The sequence below is a fragment of the Lithobates pipiens genome, unplaced genomic scaffold, assembly GCF_037356315.1.
Source record: "Lithobates pipiens isolate NorthernLeopardFrog02 unplaced genomic scaffold, aLitPip1_a1.2 Scaffold_22, whole genome shotgun sequence".
NCBI classification, from domain to species: Eukaryota; Metazoa; Chordata; class Amphibia; order Anura; family Ranidae; genus Lithobates; species Lithobates pipiens.
The window spans coordinates 333,433,598-333,448,099 of record NW_027507784.1 but is presented as its reverse complement, the minus strand read 5'-3'; the positions used below and the strand labels follow the sequence as shown (position 1 = coordinate 333,448,099).

Here is a 14,502-nt window from a genome sequence, read left to right as displayed (position 1 = left end):
CTACTAAACACCTAATGAGATACATTTTTCTTTAACATCAGTACCTGACCTCAACACTGCTGAATATTTTTGGGATTTATTCTTCCCCAACATCATTACCTACAATTAACCCTACCCGATGCTTTTGGGATGAATTATTTTTCATCATTGGTACCTGACCTCAACACTACTGAACATCTTTGGGATGAATTGTTCTCCATCAGTACCGGACGTCAACCCCACTGAATAGCTTTGGGAATAATTCTTCTCTAGCATTAGTACTGGACGTCAACCCTACTGAACACCTTTGGGGTGAATTCTTCTCTAACATCAGTACTGGTCCTTAATCTAACTGAATATATTTAGAATTCTTCTCCAGCATCAGTACCGGACCTCAACCCTACTGAACACTTTTGGGATAAATTATTTTCCCCAACATTGGTAACTAACCTCAATCCCACCAAATACCTTTGGGATACATTCTTCTCTAACATTGGTACTGGAAGTTTAACAATTCTGTGGGATGAGTCTTCTCCAACATTGGTACCCGACTTAAACCCTAATGAACACTTTTAGGATGAATTCTTCTCCAATATCAGTATCTGATCTCAACCCTACTAAACACCTCTGATATGAAATAGAATGTCAATTGCTAGCCAGATCTTCCTGTCCAACAGCTCCCAACCTCACAAATTCCCTTTTGGGTGAATGTGCACACATTCCAAAAGACACAGAACAAAATTTTGTGGAAAGCCCTCTCAGAAGAGTGAAGGCTGCTATAGCTGCAGAGTGGATCGACTCCATATTAATGGCCTTGGCCTTGAAATGGGGTGTCCAACAAACTTACATAGGTGTGAAGGTCAAGTGTTCCCAAACCTGTGGCCATGTAGTCAAGTTAGCATTTGCCTAGGAGTCCAGTTCAACTTTCATTTAGTTCATGTTTACATTGCAATATCTTGACGCATAGTCAAAATTCTTACCTTTCGCCGGTTTAATAGTTGCAGTCAAATGTAGTCAGGTAAAATCCCTAAGTTGACTAATCCATAGATGTACAGAGTGGCCATCAACAAGAGTCACCAATTTTGGACGATTCATTGGGCAGATTGAACATAGCTTATTGCATAATCATGAGACTTAATATTCAATAGTGCAATGCAAGAGCAAAGTGTAGGAGAACCAATCAGAATTCAGTCTCCTGTGTTCCGATTGGTGTAGGATGGTTGCATGGTTTTGGTGCCATAGCATTGACATTTGTACACTGCTCTTTCTTGCAACCCTCACAATAACCTCTGCTAGATCAGCAGAGGGAAGCATTTCGTGTTACATGAAAAGACGGCTCTGCTGGACTTGGAGCTGGAGGCAGCTGGCACAAGTACCACCAAGACATCTCCACATCAACAAGTGTAAAAAAATAAAACATGCACAGTGAAAGAACAAGCAAGGCACCAGGACCTGCGGCATGCACATGGAATTAACACAAAACATGCATACGGTAAAAGGTTCCTTAGTGACGTCCAGCGGACACTGGCTTTTTTTGGGAGGGGTACAATGATTGACTTAATGGTTAGCCCTACACAGAAAATTATTTTAACACTATAAGGGCTCATTTTAAGTTGTAGCAGCCCCTGCCATCCTTCTAAAAAAGTGATTGGTGGTGGATCCCCTTTGAAAGGGCAGTTGGCAGGCGGCTGGGAGATGTCACCTCCTCACTGCGGGACAGCTGCGCCATGGCCCTGTGAACTTGAAGGGGTCCTGTTTTAGGGCTGATATGACAGGGGGTTCAACTTTTGCTACAGCATTACGGCCGTAGTATGTGTACAGCCCTGAGCTGCTGCCTATCCTTGATCAGGTGGATGGTCAGGAGCAGTAAAACTATTGCCCCCCCCCCCATCTGAATAAGCCTTAAGAAGAAGACCCTGCATTGCATTTTTTTTAAACTCACTCCACCCTAAATGGGTTTGGAAGCCTTCAATGTCTTCATGACCAGAGGTCACTGAAGACTAGAGGTCTACACCAAATGTAGCATATCATAACGTAATTTATCTTGACAATAGCAAAAAAAAAAAAAAAAAAATGTAATTTGGTACATAAATTCATGCTAAAAAAAACTTTGTAAATAGCGGCTTATTTTCTACACATTTTAAAGAGGGATTTCACTGGAAAAAAAAAATTAAAAGCCAGCAGCTATAAATACTACAGCTACAGACTTTTAATAAATGGACACTCACCTGTCCCAGGGTCCAGCGATGTCGGCAGCCGAGGCCGATCGATCGCTCGGCTCTCGGCTGCTGCCGCCACCATTCTAGGTTCCCCACTGCGTATGCGCGTTTCACGCAGCGCAATAGGAATGGTTCGCGCTGTCTCTGGACCCGTGTGTGTCCCAGCAGACAGCGCGCAGGGACAGTAAGAAGCATAGACTCCCGTTGGAGTCTATGCCCGGAAGTGGGTGCAAATACCTCTCTTAGACAGGCATCTGCACCCCCCTCCCCCCTGAAAGGTGCCAACTGTGACACCGGAGGGGGGAAGGGTTTCCGATGAGCGGAAGTTCCACTTTAGTGTATCTTGTATCTCTTTTTTTGTGCACAGAGCCTTCTGAAGGCTTGAGACATTGGTCAACAAACTTTCAGTGAAATCGCTGGGATTGACCATCACAACATGATTGGGAAACCAATCATCAGTCCGCAATCTTCTGCTGCCAGTGGGGGGGGCACAGACATTGAACTAGGAGCATGCACATCTGTGTGCTCCACGTTACAGCTGCAATGTAGGTTAAACCTCTAAGCCCTTGTACACACGATCGGACATTCCGACAACATAATCCGTCGGATTTTGTCTGACGGATTTTGTCCGAAACTTGTGTTACATACACATGGTCGGACAAAGTTGTTGGAAAATCCGATCGTTCGTAATGTGATGACGTTATTTCGTTACGATGGGACTACGTTCAGGCCAGTAGCCATTAGCTTTGGTCTAGGAATTTGATCTGAGCGTGCGTGGCCCTTTGTCCGATTGGAAATTCTCTACAAACGATCGGATCACGTTGTCGGAAAGTTTTATAGCCCAGCTCTAAAACTTTGTCGGCCGGATATTCAGACCGAACCAGTCCGATGAAGCCCACACGCGGTCGGATTATCCGACAACACGGTAATTTTCTTTTGGAACGTCCGACCGTGTGTACTGAGAGCTGTGGCTGAGAATATTAACCTACAGGCCAAGTGGTAAAAGACAAATATATTAGGCGCCCATTGCCACCCTTCTGTACTTTCTGAATCAGTAACCCATTAGACCTTGTTTACACAACCCTTAACTTGAATGAGAGCCATATACAGCAAGCTTTGCTGAAGCCCTTAAAGAACCTTTTAAGGTCCATTTTGGGGAACGTAAACATGAGCTGCTAGCAGGCTTTAATAAGCTTCACTATTACTTGAAGCTTGTTTAAAACCTGCTAGGTGCTTAAAGTGGACCTTCCATGGTAAGAGGAAGGTCTGTTTTTGTTGGCAGAACCACCCCCCCCCCCCACAACCTCCAATGCTTCTGGGAGGTACAGGGGACATCACTGTGCTTTCCACAGAGACAGAAGCTCGAAATCCCGCAAGGCTGCACCCTAGGCAATTACTTTACCAGTCAGCTCTCCCACTAACATCTGTGTTTAAAGTGTACGTCAGGGCATACGTCCATGTGGCCTACAAGATGCCGTCAGTTAGCAAGGTAGCCAGAGTCCGCTGGAGCAAAACAGGGCAAAATGTTAGTATTTATTTTTTTTCCCACAGAGGTGTCACTTCTTAGAATAACCAAAGAGATTGCCTGGTTCTTGGGTTCTGTTGGGAGAACCCAACAACCCAACCACTGACAACTAGAATCATTTTCAAACTTTTGAGACTATCTTAGATGTCTGAGACAATCACAGGGAGGACATGCAAACTCCATGAAAATAGCACACTGACTGGGATTAAAACTGGGGACCCCAGTGTTGCAAGGCAGAAATTCTAACCACCAAGCCACTGTGTTTATCTTTACCTTCAGATGCTCCAGTCTAGATTTTTTTTCCACTCTTTGTTCCGCCCTGAAGAAGACGAGCTTTGAGAGCCTTCAAAATGTGTTGAATTTCCCTAATTACATCAAATAAATTCTTATTCTGGACTATAAGTGGATTGGCTCTATTCCCTACTTCTTCTTTATGCTTCTATAAGGACGTCTACAAATGTCCTAGAAAAATAGGAGCTGGCAGTGAATGACCATCCAAAAGATGACCATATATGACTTATAATCTAACTCCATGCTCACCACCATTAAAATAACATTATGTTCTTATCGCTGTCTATGTGCCTTGCTGGGGAGATTCATCCTTTTGTTTGTTCCCATTGGGGAAATATAAAGAGATGACAATTTGTAGAGGAAAATCTCTAGGTAAACATCAATATTGATTCCAAGACCAATTCCTCTTATACAGCAAAAAAATCTGAAATAGAATATGATTTTCTTTCAGATTTCAGCATGTAATTCTACAAGGACTAACCTCTAAAATGTAAAACAGACCAAGCTACCTCTGGTCATTTAACCTGAAGCACTGTGGGTTGTCACCCCCATGGAGTGCCAAGATTAAGCTCCCCAACAGATGAAGATATCCCCACTTAACCTAGAACGAAGATCCCCAACAGATGGTGATCTTAGTCTAGGTTAGGTGTAGAGCTCTCCAACAGATGAAGAGAGCCCTGACTAACCCAGACTTAGATCCCCAACAGATGGAAGGTTCTCCACCTAACCTAGACAGTGTTCCAACTAGCCTAGACTATGGTCACCAACAGACAGAAAGTTCCCCACCTAACCTAGACTTACAGCACCAACAGATGAAGTACGCCCCACCTAACCTAGACTAAGATAATCAACCAATGAAATGCACCCCACCTAACCTAGACTATTATCACCAATAGATGGAAAGTTACCCACCTAACTGACGAAGATCCCTTACAGATGGAGGGTTCCCCACCTAACCTATACAGCGTTCCCCACCTAACCTAGACTGAGATCACCAACAGGCGAAGTGTGCCCCACCTAACCTAGACTATGATCATCAACAGATGAAGCGTGCACCACTTAACTTAGACTATGATCACCAACAGATGAGTTCCCCACCTAGGCTAGACTAGGATCACCAACAGATGAAGTGTTCCCTGCCTAACCCAGACTAAGATCACCAACAGATGAAGTGTGTCCCACCTAACCAAGACTATGATCACCAACAGATGAAAAGTTCCCCACCTAACCGAGACTAAGATCCCCAACAGATGGAGAGTTCCACATCCAACCTAGATTCTGTTCCCCAACAAACCTAGACTAGGATCACCAACAGATGAAGAGTTCCCCACCTAACCTAGACTAGGCTCACCTACAGATGAAGTGTTCCCTGCCTAACCCAGACTAAGATCACCAACAGATGGAGTTTCTCACCTAACCCAGACTCTGTTCCCCAACTAACCTATACAAAGATCACCAAGCATATGGAAAGTTTTGCCACCTAACCTAGAGTAAGGTCACAAACAGATGAAGAGTTCCCCCCCTAACCAAGACTATGATCACCAACAAAAGAAGAGTTCTCGGCCTAACCTGGGCTAAGATCCCCAAAAGATGGAGAGTTCCCTGCCTAGCCTATAACTTACAAGTCCTAATTTGGGCTTCTTTGGCGTTCTCCCCAAAGTGACACCTCCTACAGCGCTGGGCATGCATGTGTTAGTGCATTGCAGGCAGGTGGGCAGCAGCCGCTAACCTGTGAGGGAGTGGTCACACTTATTTCGGGCACAAAACTGTCATCAAACAGACCGATGATATTTTCCTGCTTGATGTCCCTGGACGGCGTGTGTTTTGGTGGTGGTGGGACCGGTGGGCCTCTCCTCAGCTACATGCAAGTAAAATACCAGCAAAGACAATCCACACGAACCCCCCCCCACGCAAAAGGAAAAAAAAAACAAAAAAAAAAAAACATACAAAAATTAGCAAAAACACACAATAGGGAACGTCACAGGTCCATCCCATGGCGGCTGTTGTGCTATTTCACCTCCGCATTGGATGAACCCTTTACAAATGTGTATTAATACACAAACAGCAAATAAACAGGGTGAGGAGCACAAGAAACACAAGGATCAAAAAACTTAAAATGTTATGCCGCGTACACACGGGCGGACTGTATGGCGTACTTAGTCCGTCGAAACACATTTCAGCGGACAATCCGCTCGCATGTGGGCTTCAGCTGACTTTTTCAGCGTGCAGTCCGGAGTACTAAGTATTTCGGTTTTTTCGAAATTCTGTCCGTCGTACTTTGGTTTCAGCGGACAATACGGTCGTCAGTATGCTAGTCGGACGGACTAAGAATGGCGCATGCCCAGAAAGGATTTACACGGCGGAAGGGTGCTTTGCTGTGTCTTGGACTTCCTATTTCTAGTCCCGTCGTACGTGCTGTACACGTCATCGCGCAAGCTTTCAACGGACTGTTTGTGCATCCGTGTGTGGTCAAGTCCGTTCAGTGGAAAGTACGACGGACTGTCCGTCGGATTGTATGACGGACTAAGTACGCCATACAATCCGCCCGTGTGTACGCGGCATTATAAACATTTAGGAGCAATATAAAACCAAAAAGTACAACACAAGGGAAATTCATGTAACAGCCTGTTTTCATAGATTGGCTCATTAAATATTTAAATATTTTAGTCGTCACTACAATGTTACAAACATTTCATTTAAAGCAAACTTGAAGATATTTAGAACTTTAAAAGTTCCATCTACGAGAAGATAGAAGTAATTGCCTTCTGTGTGCCTCTCTGAAACAAGTTTCATGTGTTACTATGGCCCAAGTTACCTAGCTTCAAGGCTAAAACATAACCCAGGGGTGTCAAACTCAATTTCATTGTGGGCCGTACCAGCATTAGAATTGCCCTCAAAAGGTCCAGACGTATCTGTAAGAGCTGGGGGCGGAGCTGGGAAGCCGAAAGTGCAAAGTCTGGAGGAGGACTGGAGTCATCTGCTAGAGACTACTGAATGCGGAGACCAGGGGAGGCAGAGGCAAAGGGGTGCTGGGGCTGACGCAGAGAAGCATAGTATCTGTAGGAGGAGTTCTGCCCTCCTCTCTGCTGCCGACTGCTGAGACCAGGAGAGATGGCGGTGAGGGGGTGTTGTGGCTGAACAGGGAAGCGCAGGATCTCTAGGAGGAGTTCTGTCCTCCTCTCTGCTGCCAACTGCTGAGACAAGGTTGGGGGGTGGAGACGAAGGGGGGGGGGGGGGGATACTGCAGCTACAGGAGAGGGCCAAATGGACTCAGTTTGTGGGCCTTGTGCCCTAACCCATGGCTTTTCTAACAACCTTTAAACATGCACATTGGACAGAGGATCAAAGGTGGGTAAGGCTGGGTTGCACAGTCTGGGAGGTCAAGCTCTTAAACCGTGAAACCAATTTCAGAGAGGCACACAGAAGGGTTTCTCGGCTAATTATTTCTACAACTGAGATGATGTTATATATTAGGAAAAGGGGGGGTGTGTGTGTATTATATATATATATATATATATATATATATATATATATATATATATATATACATACACATATACATATACACACACACACACACATTTTTTTTGTTATTATTTTATTATTATTATTTATTTTTATATTTATAGATTTTTTTTAATCTATTAGGAAAAAGGGGATATAGATCATATATATTTAATTTATTTATAGATTTTTTTATCTATTAAAAATAAATAAATAAATAAAAACTATATATACTGTATATGTACAGTTGTACACAGTATAATTTTATAATTAATAAAAGTGACATTCCAGTGGTTGTGCTGCCATCAGCCGATGGAATGATAATACATGAAACAAACTAAATCAGAAGGGCACACAGGAAAGATTTTAAAGGGTAATTAGTGACCCAATTAGTGGTATCTCTGCTTCGGCAAGACTAATACAATTTTAAAATGGGAACAGGTTCACTTTAAACAATGAGTCTTCTTAGATTTTCAAAAGATGTTCTACCTGGAAAATGGACCTATCCACACTTAATATTTTGCAGAACACCTTCTACTGTATGTCATATAATAGGGGTTACAAAAAAGGAAACTGCGGTAATGTCACTCTCTTACCAGTAGATGGTGCTGTTGTACTGTCAGCAATACATTGGGCCAAATTAATACACTACTTAAAAAAAAATAAAAAAAAATGGGGGCAATTTACTAAAACTGGTGCACACAGAATCTGTTGAAGCTGTGCCCAGAAACCAATCATCTTCCAGGTTTTATTGTCAAAGCTTAACTGGACAAGCGGAAGTTAGAAACTGATTGGTTACTATGCAGAGCTGCACCAGATTCTGAGTGCTCCAGTTTTAGTAAATCCCCCCCCTCCCAATGTGACAACTTCTGAAGAAAAAACACTTTTCTTAAGTCGGGCTTAAACTTTCTGGAAAAGCAGTTATATAAACTAACTTCTTAAAGTTTGCAATATAAACAATTAAAATTAAAATACATAGCTGGGTATTGATTAATGAATACAGAGCTGTGTTCATCTGTGTCGGTTAGATCTGCCTGCAGCTCGGCACTGAGTAATGCAAACACTGAACATCTCTTTTCTGAGAATAAGACTTCATGGAAACAGTCGCAAGAGGGTGTACAAAGTGCATGGAGCAGGTGGTGAAAGGGAGCCACCTAGTGCAGCCTACAGCACTCCCACTATAATCAATGGCTGTACACTGCTATATGAGGGTTTGGGTATAAACTTACACAATCGCATTGGCGTTTAACCCCTTGATGCAAACTGTGTCTAATATTGTAACCTGCATGCATTCTCGAATTTATGCAAGCGTCGGCGTAAACCCCAGTGCCGTTTTTAAGGCAGGGCAAAAGGGGCAGCTGTCCTGGGCCCTGCCATTGTTGTGGGGCCCAAAGCAGCTGCCTCATACTTGCCAACTATCCTGGTTTAAATTGCCTTGTCCCTTGAGGTTTTAGTCCTGTGCTGTGTTCCGATATCTCAGTGTAAAGTGCTGGTACTAATACTGCCCAGCTCTGCCCTATTGTTGTGTACAGATGACTAACCTGCAGACCCAGTGTCAATTACCGGCATTCATATGTAAATAGCGGCAGCATTCATATGTATATCATGCCTCCCTGAGGTCATATACACAGTAATCTCTAGCAACCAATCAACAAGCAGAAATCATGTGCTGTAACCTTTAGTAACTAATCAGTGAGCTGTAATGTGTTCTGTAACCTCTAGCAACCAGTCAGTGAGCGGTAATGATACACCGTAACCTCTGGCAACCAATCGCAATCGCTGCCTGATCTGATCTGATTCAGTAAACTAATTTTGAGTCTAGCTGTTATTTATTCTATGTCTCAGAGCAGTTGGAGAGCAAAACTGCATGGGGGGGGGGGGGCCCCCAAGAAAAGTTTTGCCCAGGGTCCAATCAATATTAAAGACGGCCCTGGTAAACCCTTCTATATCAGTATGCAGCTATTCATTGCAACTGGGGGCTGTGAACTGACCCCCGGGCCATCTAATGCCGGCTATTTACACTCCATGTACGCTGTACGTCTTCTTATGGCCGTGTACATGAAGCCTAAGTGGAAACTTTCTCTTTCTTGAAGAACCACCTTAACGCGTTCCTGAGAATAGTGTTTTCTGAAGGGTCTTCATCTGCACACTACCCAATCAAAGCACCTAGGAGGACATTAGGAAAAATTAAAAAAAGAAGAAGTAGCAGAAATGAGAATTTATGGAGAAGTTTCTCAAGATAGGAAAGTAAACTTGAATACAAGAGAGAACACACAATAAGTGTGAAGATAGAGGAACACACGGAGAACAATCTGAAAGCAACCTTAAAAAAAAAAAAAGGAAGAAATGGTTAAAGAATGGTTAGTCAAAAACTTGATTACATGAGAGATAATCAAGTGAAATCCTGAAGGTCTACAACCAGAAAGACATGATAGAGATGGACACCAAGCCAACAGACACTATGGAGAAGATCTGGTCCCACCAAAGGAACGGTCTCCTGATCCAGCCAAACAACTGTACAGTACAGACTATGGTGGGATCCATGACCCATGAACTTTAGGGTGGATTTTTATGAAGAGGATAAGAAAGAAATAAAAAAAAACAAAAAAAAAAAAAAAACACAAAATTGAGCAAAAAGTGGACGAGGAGCATCTAAACCAAAATCTGTTTACTGTACAGGAGAACACCACAACAGTCATCTACAGTTAACTAAACTAATCAGGCTGTACAAAAATAAATAAGATGTTTTGGTGGAAGTGGCAGACATGCTGAGCGATACCTGAGAGGGGGATTTGGAGACGGTCACAGTTGGGGTGTCCTGGAAGAACGTAGCAGTTGCAACAGCAGTTGGGGACACCACCGACTCCTCTGCATCATGGTTGGTGGTCTTCTCCTCTGCGCTGGCGGCTGGAGGACCATCCGGAGGAGAGGTTGTGGTCTTGTTGGCTTTAGCAGGGCTTGAGTCGCTGGGGGGGGGAAAAAATAAAATAAAAATAATAATGCAATGAGGACGATTTCGTTGAAGTGTATCACCTTTAAATATTTAGTTACATTGCATGGACATGCAACCTTTTATTTTTTTCAGTCACACTCATTTGTCCCTACATCTTTAGAACATCACAGAATCAAATATACGCGTGGAATTATCGAGAATGGTGCAGGCAGGGATATAGCCAAGCTACACCATAATCACCATCAATGAATGTGCTGTGGGGGTGTAGGGTTATACTAAAAGTCCATGGGTCCAAGGATATCCATGGCAGCTCCTCAACGAGACTGAAGTCATCTCTGCAATAAAGGAAAAAGCAGAGGGTGCCAACTAAGTGCAGCATATAGAAGTGAGCATGGCTACATGTTTTAGGCTTGAAGAAGGAGCAGTTAGCTCTGAAACAAGTAGCCGCACTCCCCACGTTGAGGCCCTCCCATGGCCAATAATATGGAGTTTCCTCCACTCTTCTGGGAAAGAATTCCAGCAGATTTTGGTGAGTTTCTGTGGAAATGTGAGCCTCTTCAGCCAAAAAACCCTTTGTGAGGTCAGGTTGGTGATGTCACATTGGATGAGAAGACCTAGATCACAACTGGTGTTCTAATTCCTCCCAAAAGTTGAGGTCAGGCCACCCTAGTTCCTCCATAACAAACTCAAACCATATGGAGATGGGCTTTCCACACAGGGGGGCACAGTCATGCTGGAACAGAAACGGGCCTTCAAACTTACCAAAAGGCTTGGTAGTGCACAATTCACAAGCCTAAAAAGGGGTAGATGAAAAGAGGGATGGAGGAGCTGGGCCAGCACAAAGTAATTTGGACACACTCCGAAGACAAGAGGGCTATGATGTGCAAGAACGAAGGGAGCGGTGCTAGGATATGGACTTTTGCCAAAGTCGTCAAATTTGTTACCAAGTTCAAAGACCCTTTGCAAGTGAATAAAAAGATAATTTATGGGAGAAAAAAAATCATCATAAGAAACTATTTAAAATGCTTGGTTTATCTGATTTTATTCACCTGCGAATATTAAGTGCCTTAAAAAAAAAAAAAAAATAAATAAATAAAAAGTTTAAAGGGATTCGAGGAGAATAGGCATATGCCATAAGGGTGCAAAGGTTTAAAGGGACTCTAAGGATAGGCATAGAGCAGTCAACATTCAAATATCTACCGACTCTGAATATATCTTACCAAAAATATATATTACCAAAATATTTTTCATGGAGTGGAGGAATGGCTACGTCGAGTTTACCGGCATGGGAATGCACAGGAGTTCCGTACATCTCTGCGCAGGCTCTTGATCATTGGTACTGCAGACGCTGCTCTCATTTTGACACCCGTGTGGGTGCACCCCCCCCCCCCCACGCGGTTTCACACTGATGCGATTCGGGGAAATGCAGCGAATCCTGTGCCTTTCCTGAACTGCATTGAAATCGCACGGCGTTAATGCGATCTGCTGTGGGAGCGTCAATGTTAAATGAACACCCTGGAACAGCTTGCAGAACGCAGTGCGATTGGCAGAATCAGATCGCATGGGTGTGTGAACACCCATGTGATCAGTTTCAGGTGTGGCAAAAAAAAAAATAGAAAAAAGAAAAGGGAAAAAAAAGGATCCTGCATCATTTTGGTGTGGACAATGCAAAATGAATTGCTCAAATGGCACTGCACAGACACCGCAGGTGATTCGCACAGGAATGCGGTGGGATTCCTGTGCGAATCACTTGCGGTATCCTACGCCGCACAAGTGTGATCCCAGGATGAAGGGAAGGTCAAGATTTTATATGGACCTCTCGGGCAGCAACATTTTCAATCTCACGCCAACACATGCGAAGTAAATGAAGGGTTAATTCCACATCCAGAACACAGAATGGAGAAAACACGATTAGAAGGTATTAATAATCCATTCGCACAGAGAGGTCAGACATCCAATAAAAACGAGAACATGCGTGGTCACATGATCATTAATGGCACACTCTGAGCACCCTGGTTAGCGCATGATGCGGCCTCCACCACTACCTGCTTTTCTTTGACCTCAGTCGGGAGAATAGGTTGGCTTTCTTTCTGTGGGAGGTGTCGGGGGGAACAATGGCGGTCAATACAAAAAAAGTTATCAAAATGCAAAAAAATATTTTAAAAAAATAACCACACTGCTAGAGAGGAAGTAAAAACTCTGAAATAATTTCTTTCTGATCAGTCCTTAAGGAATAGAATACGAGTACCAACACTGCTATTGAGACACGTCATCAACGCAAACCTAACATCTAAGCCAGTGATGGCGAACCTTGGCACCCCAGATGTTTTGGAACTACATTTCCCATGATGCTCAACTATACTGCAGAGTGCATGAGCATCATGGGAAATGTAGTTCCAAAACATCTGGGGTGCCAAGGTTCGCCATCACTGATCTAAGCCCTTGTACACACGGTCGGAAATTCAAACGGAATGTGTCCGATCGGACCGTTTTGTCGGATATTCCGACTTTGTGTGGTCTCCATCGGAGTATCCGACGGACCAAGTTTTCCAACTTGTTGGTAAAATTTTCCGACAAAATGCTCAGATCGGACATACTCCGATCATGTGTAGAGAATTCCGATTGGACAAAGTGCCACGCATGCTCAGATCAAATTCCTACACCAAAGATATTGGCTACTAGCCTGAACGTAGTCCCGTCCTAACGAAATAACGTCATCACGTCGGATTTTCCGACAACTTTGTCCGACCGTGTGTATGCAACAGTTTCGGATGAAATTTGCCGGACAAAATCCAACAGATTTGGTTGTCGGGAATCTCCGACCGTGTGTACAAGGGCTAAGATCTATACAGCCATATATAATGTGTCCATGTAACATTTCTGGTTATCACCGATCATTGAGATCACAGTACTCCCCCGACAATGTCTTAAAGGGGGCTGAATACAAACGCACGCCACAGTTTTCACATATTTATTTGTAAAATATGTTGAAAACCATTTATCATTTTCCTTCCACTTCACAATTATGTGTCACTTTGTGTTGGTCTATTACATAAAATCCCAATAAAACACATTTATGTTTTTGGTTGTAACATGAGAAAATGTGGAAAACTTCAAAGGGTATGAATATTTTTTTAAGACCCTGTGTATTGCTATTATTTTAGAATTTTTGGTTTCAGAATTTTGATATCTCAGAGAGAGGTCAGAATTCAGTAGTCCAAAATGTTGAATTTTTAATCTCAGAGTTCTTTTAGATATTATGTTATAAATCTAAGTTATCATAAGAGAATTCAGTGTTTTGTCAGAGGTTTGATTTCAGAATTACTGACATAATTCCACAGAACCTTTTTTTTCTTGGATCCAGTGATCTTTTGTACTAAGTCTATGTACTTGTCAAAGCAAGAAGAAATCCACTTAAGAATATAAAAACGTAAGGGGCGTGGAAATATATTTCTAAAGTGAACCCCCGATGTATGGAGATCGCCCCTTACAGACGTGTTAATCCTTGGAATTACATTTCTCCAGCCAGCTTTTCTCCGTGGCGCAGTGGAGGATTCTAGAAGTGGATGAAGTCTCTCTGCAGCCGGTGACATTGGCCGAGGAGAGATGTAATATAACCCGCAGAGGCATTAGCGTGAACGGTATGATTCATGGAGTCTGTCCGTTCGTCAAGCCCACGCCTGACCTGAGGGGAATTCGGCGGCTGGAGATTGGCACGATCGCCCCGGCTTGCTGACTACAACCATCACCTCCCTCAACACTTCAGAGCTTGCAGAAACCGTGGTGCCAGCACAATATGATAGCAGAACATAGATTAAATATCTATACAGTTCATATATACAAGTAGGGGATGGTCATAATTCATGAGCCAAATGAAAAAAGTAGAGGTGAATTTACTGAAGAAAAAAATGGGATTATGAAATTTCTTTCAGAGAACGTGTAGTTAACCCTGAAATCCTTCACAGGTGGACAGTATGCTCACCTTTCTACACTGTGCTGCTGGAGAACTGCAAATGGTAGGACTCTGCTCC

The 14,502-nt window shown here is 43.2% G+C and overlaps 1 protein-coding gene across 10 annotated transcripts in view; it reads right to left on the bottom strand.

The window, feature by feature from the left end:
* Nucleotides 1–14,502, bottom strand: part of BIN1 (bridging integrator 1) — a 183,519-nt gene that overhangs the window by 26,621 nt on the left and 142,396 nt on the right. For 5 of the 10 annotated variants that reach the window (XM_077449659.1, XM_077449655.1, XM_077449660.1 and 2 more), the window contains 3 exons: nt 12,517–12,561; nt 10,298–10,484; nt 5,744–5,872 (listed from right to left, as the gene is read on the bottom strand). In XM_077449659.1, the coding sequence (XP_077305785.1) occupies nt 5,744–5,872; nt 10,298–10,484; nt 12,517–12,561 (361 nt within the window). The remainder of the gene's footprint in view (nt 1–5,743; nt 5,873–10,297; nt 10,485–12,516; nt 12,562–14,502) is intronic. The other 5 variants (XM_077449661.1, XM_077449664.1, XM_077449665.1 and 2 more) reach the window with 2 other exon arrangements.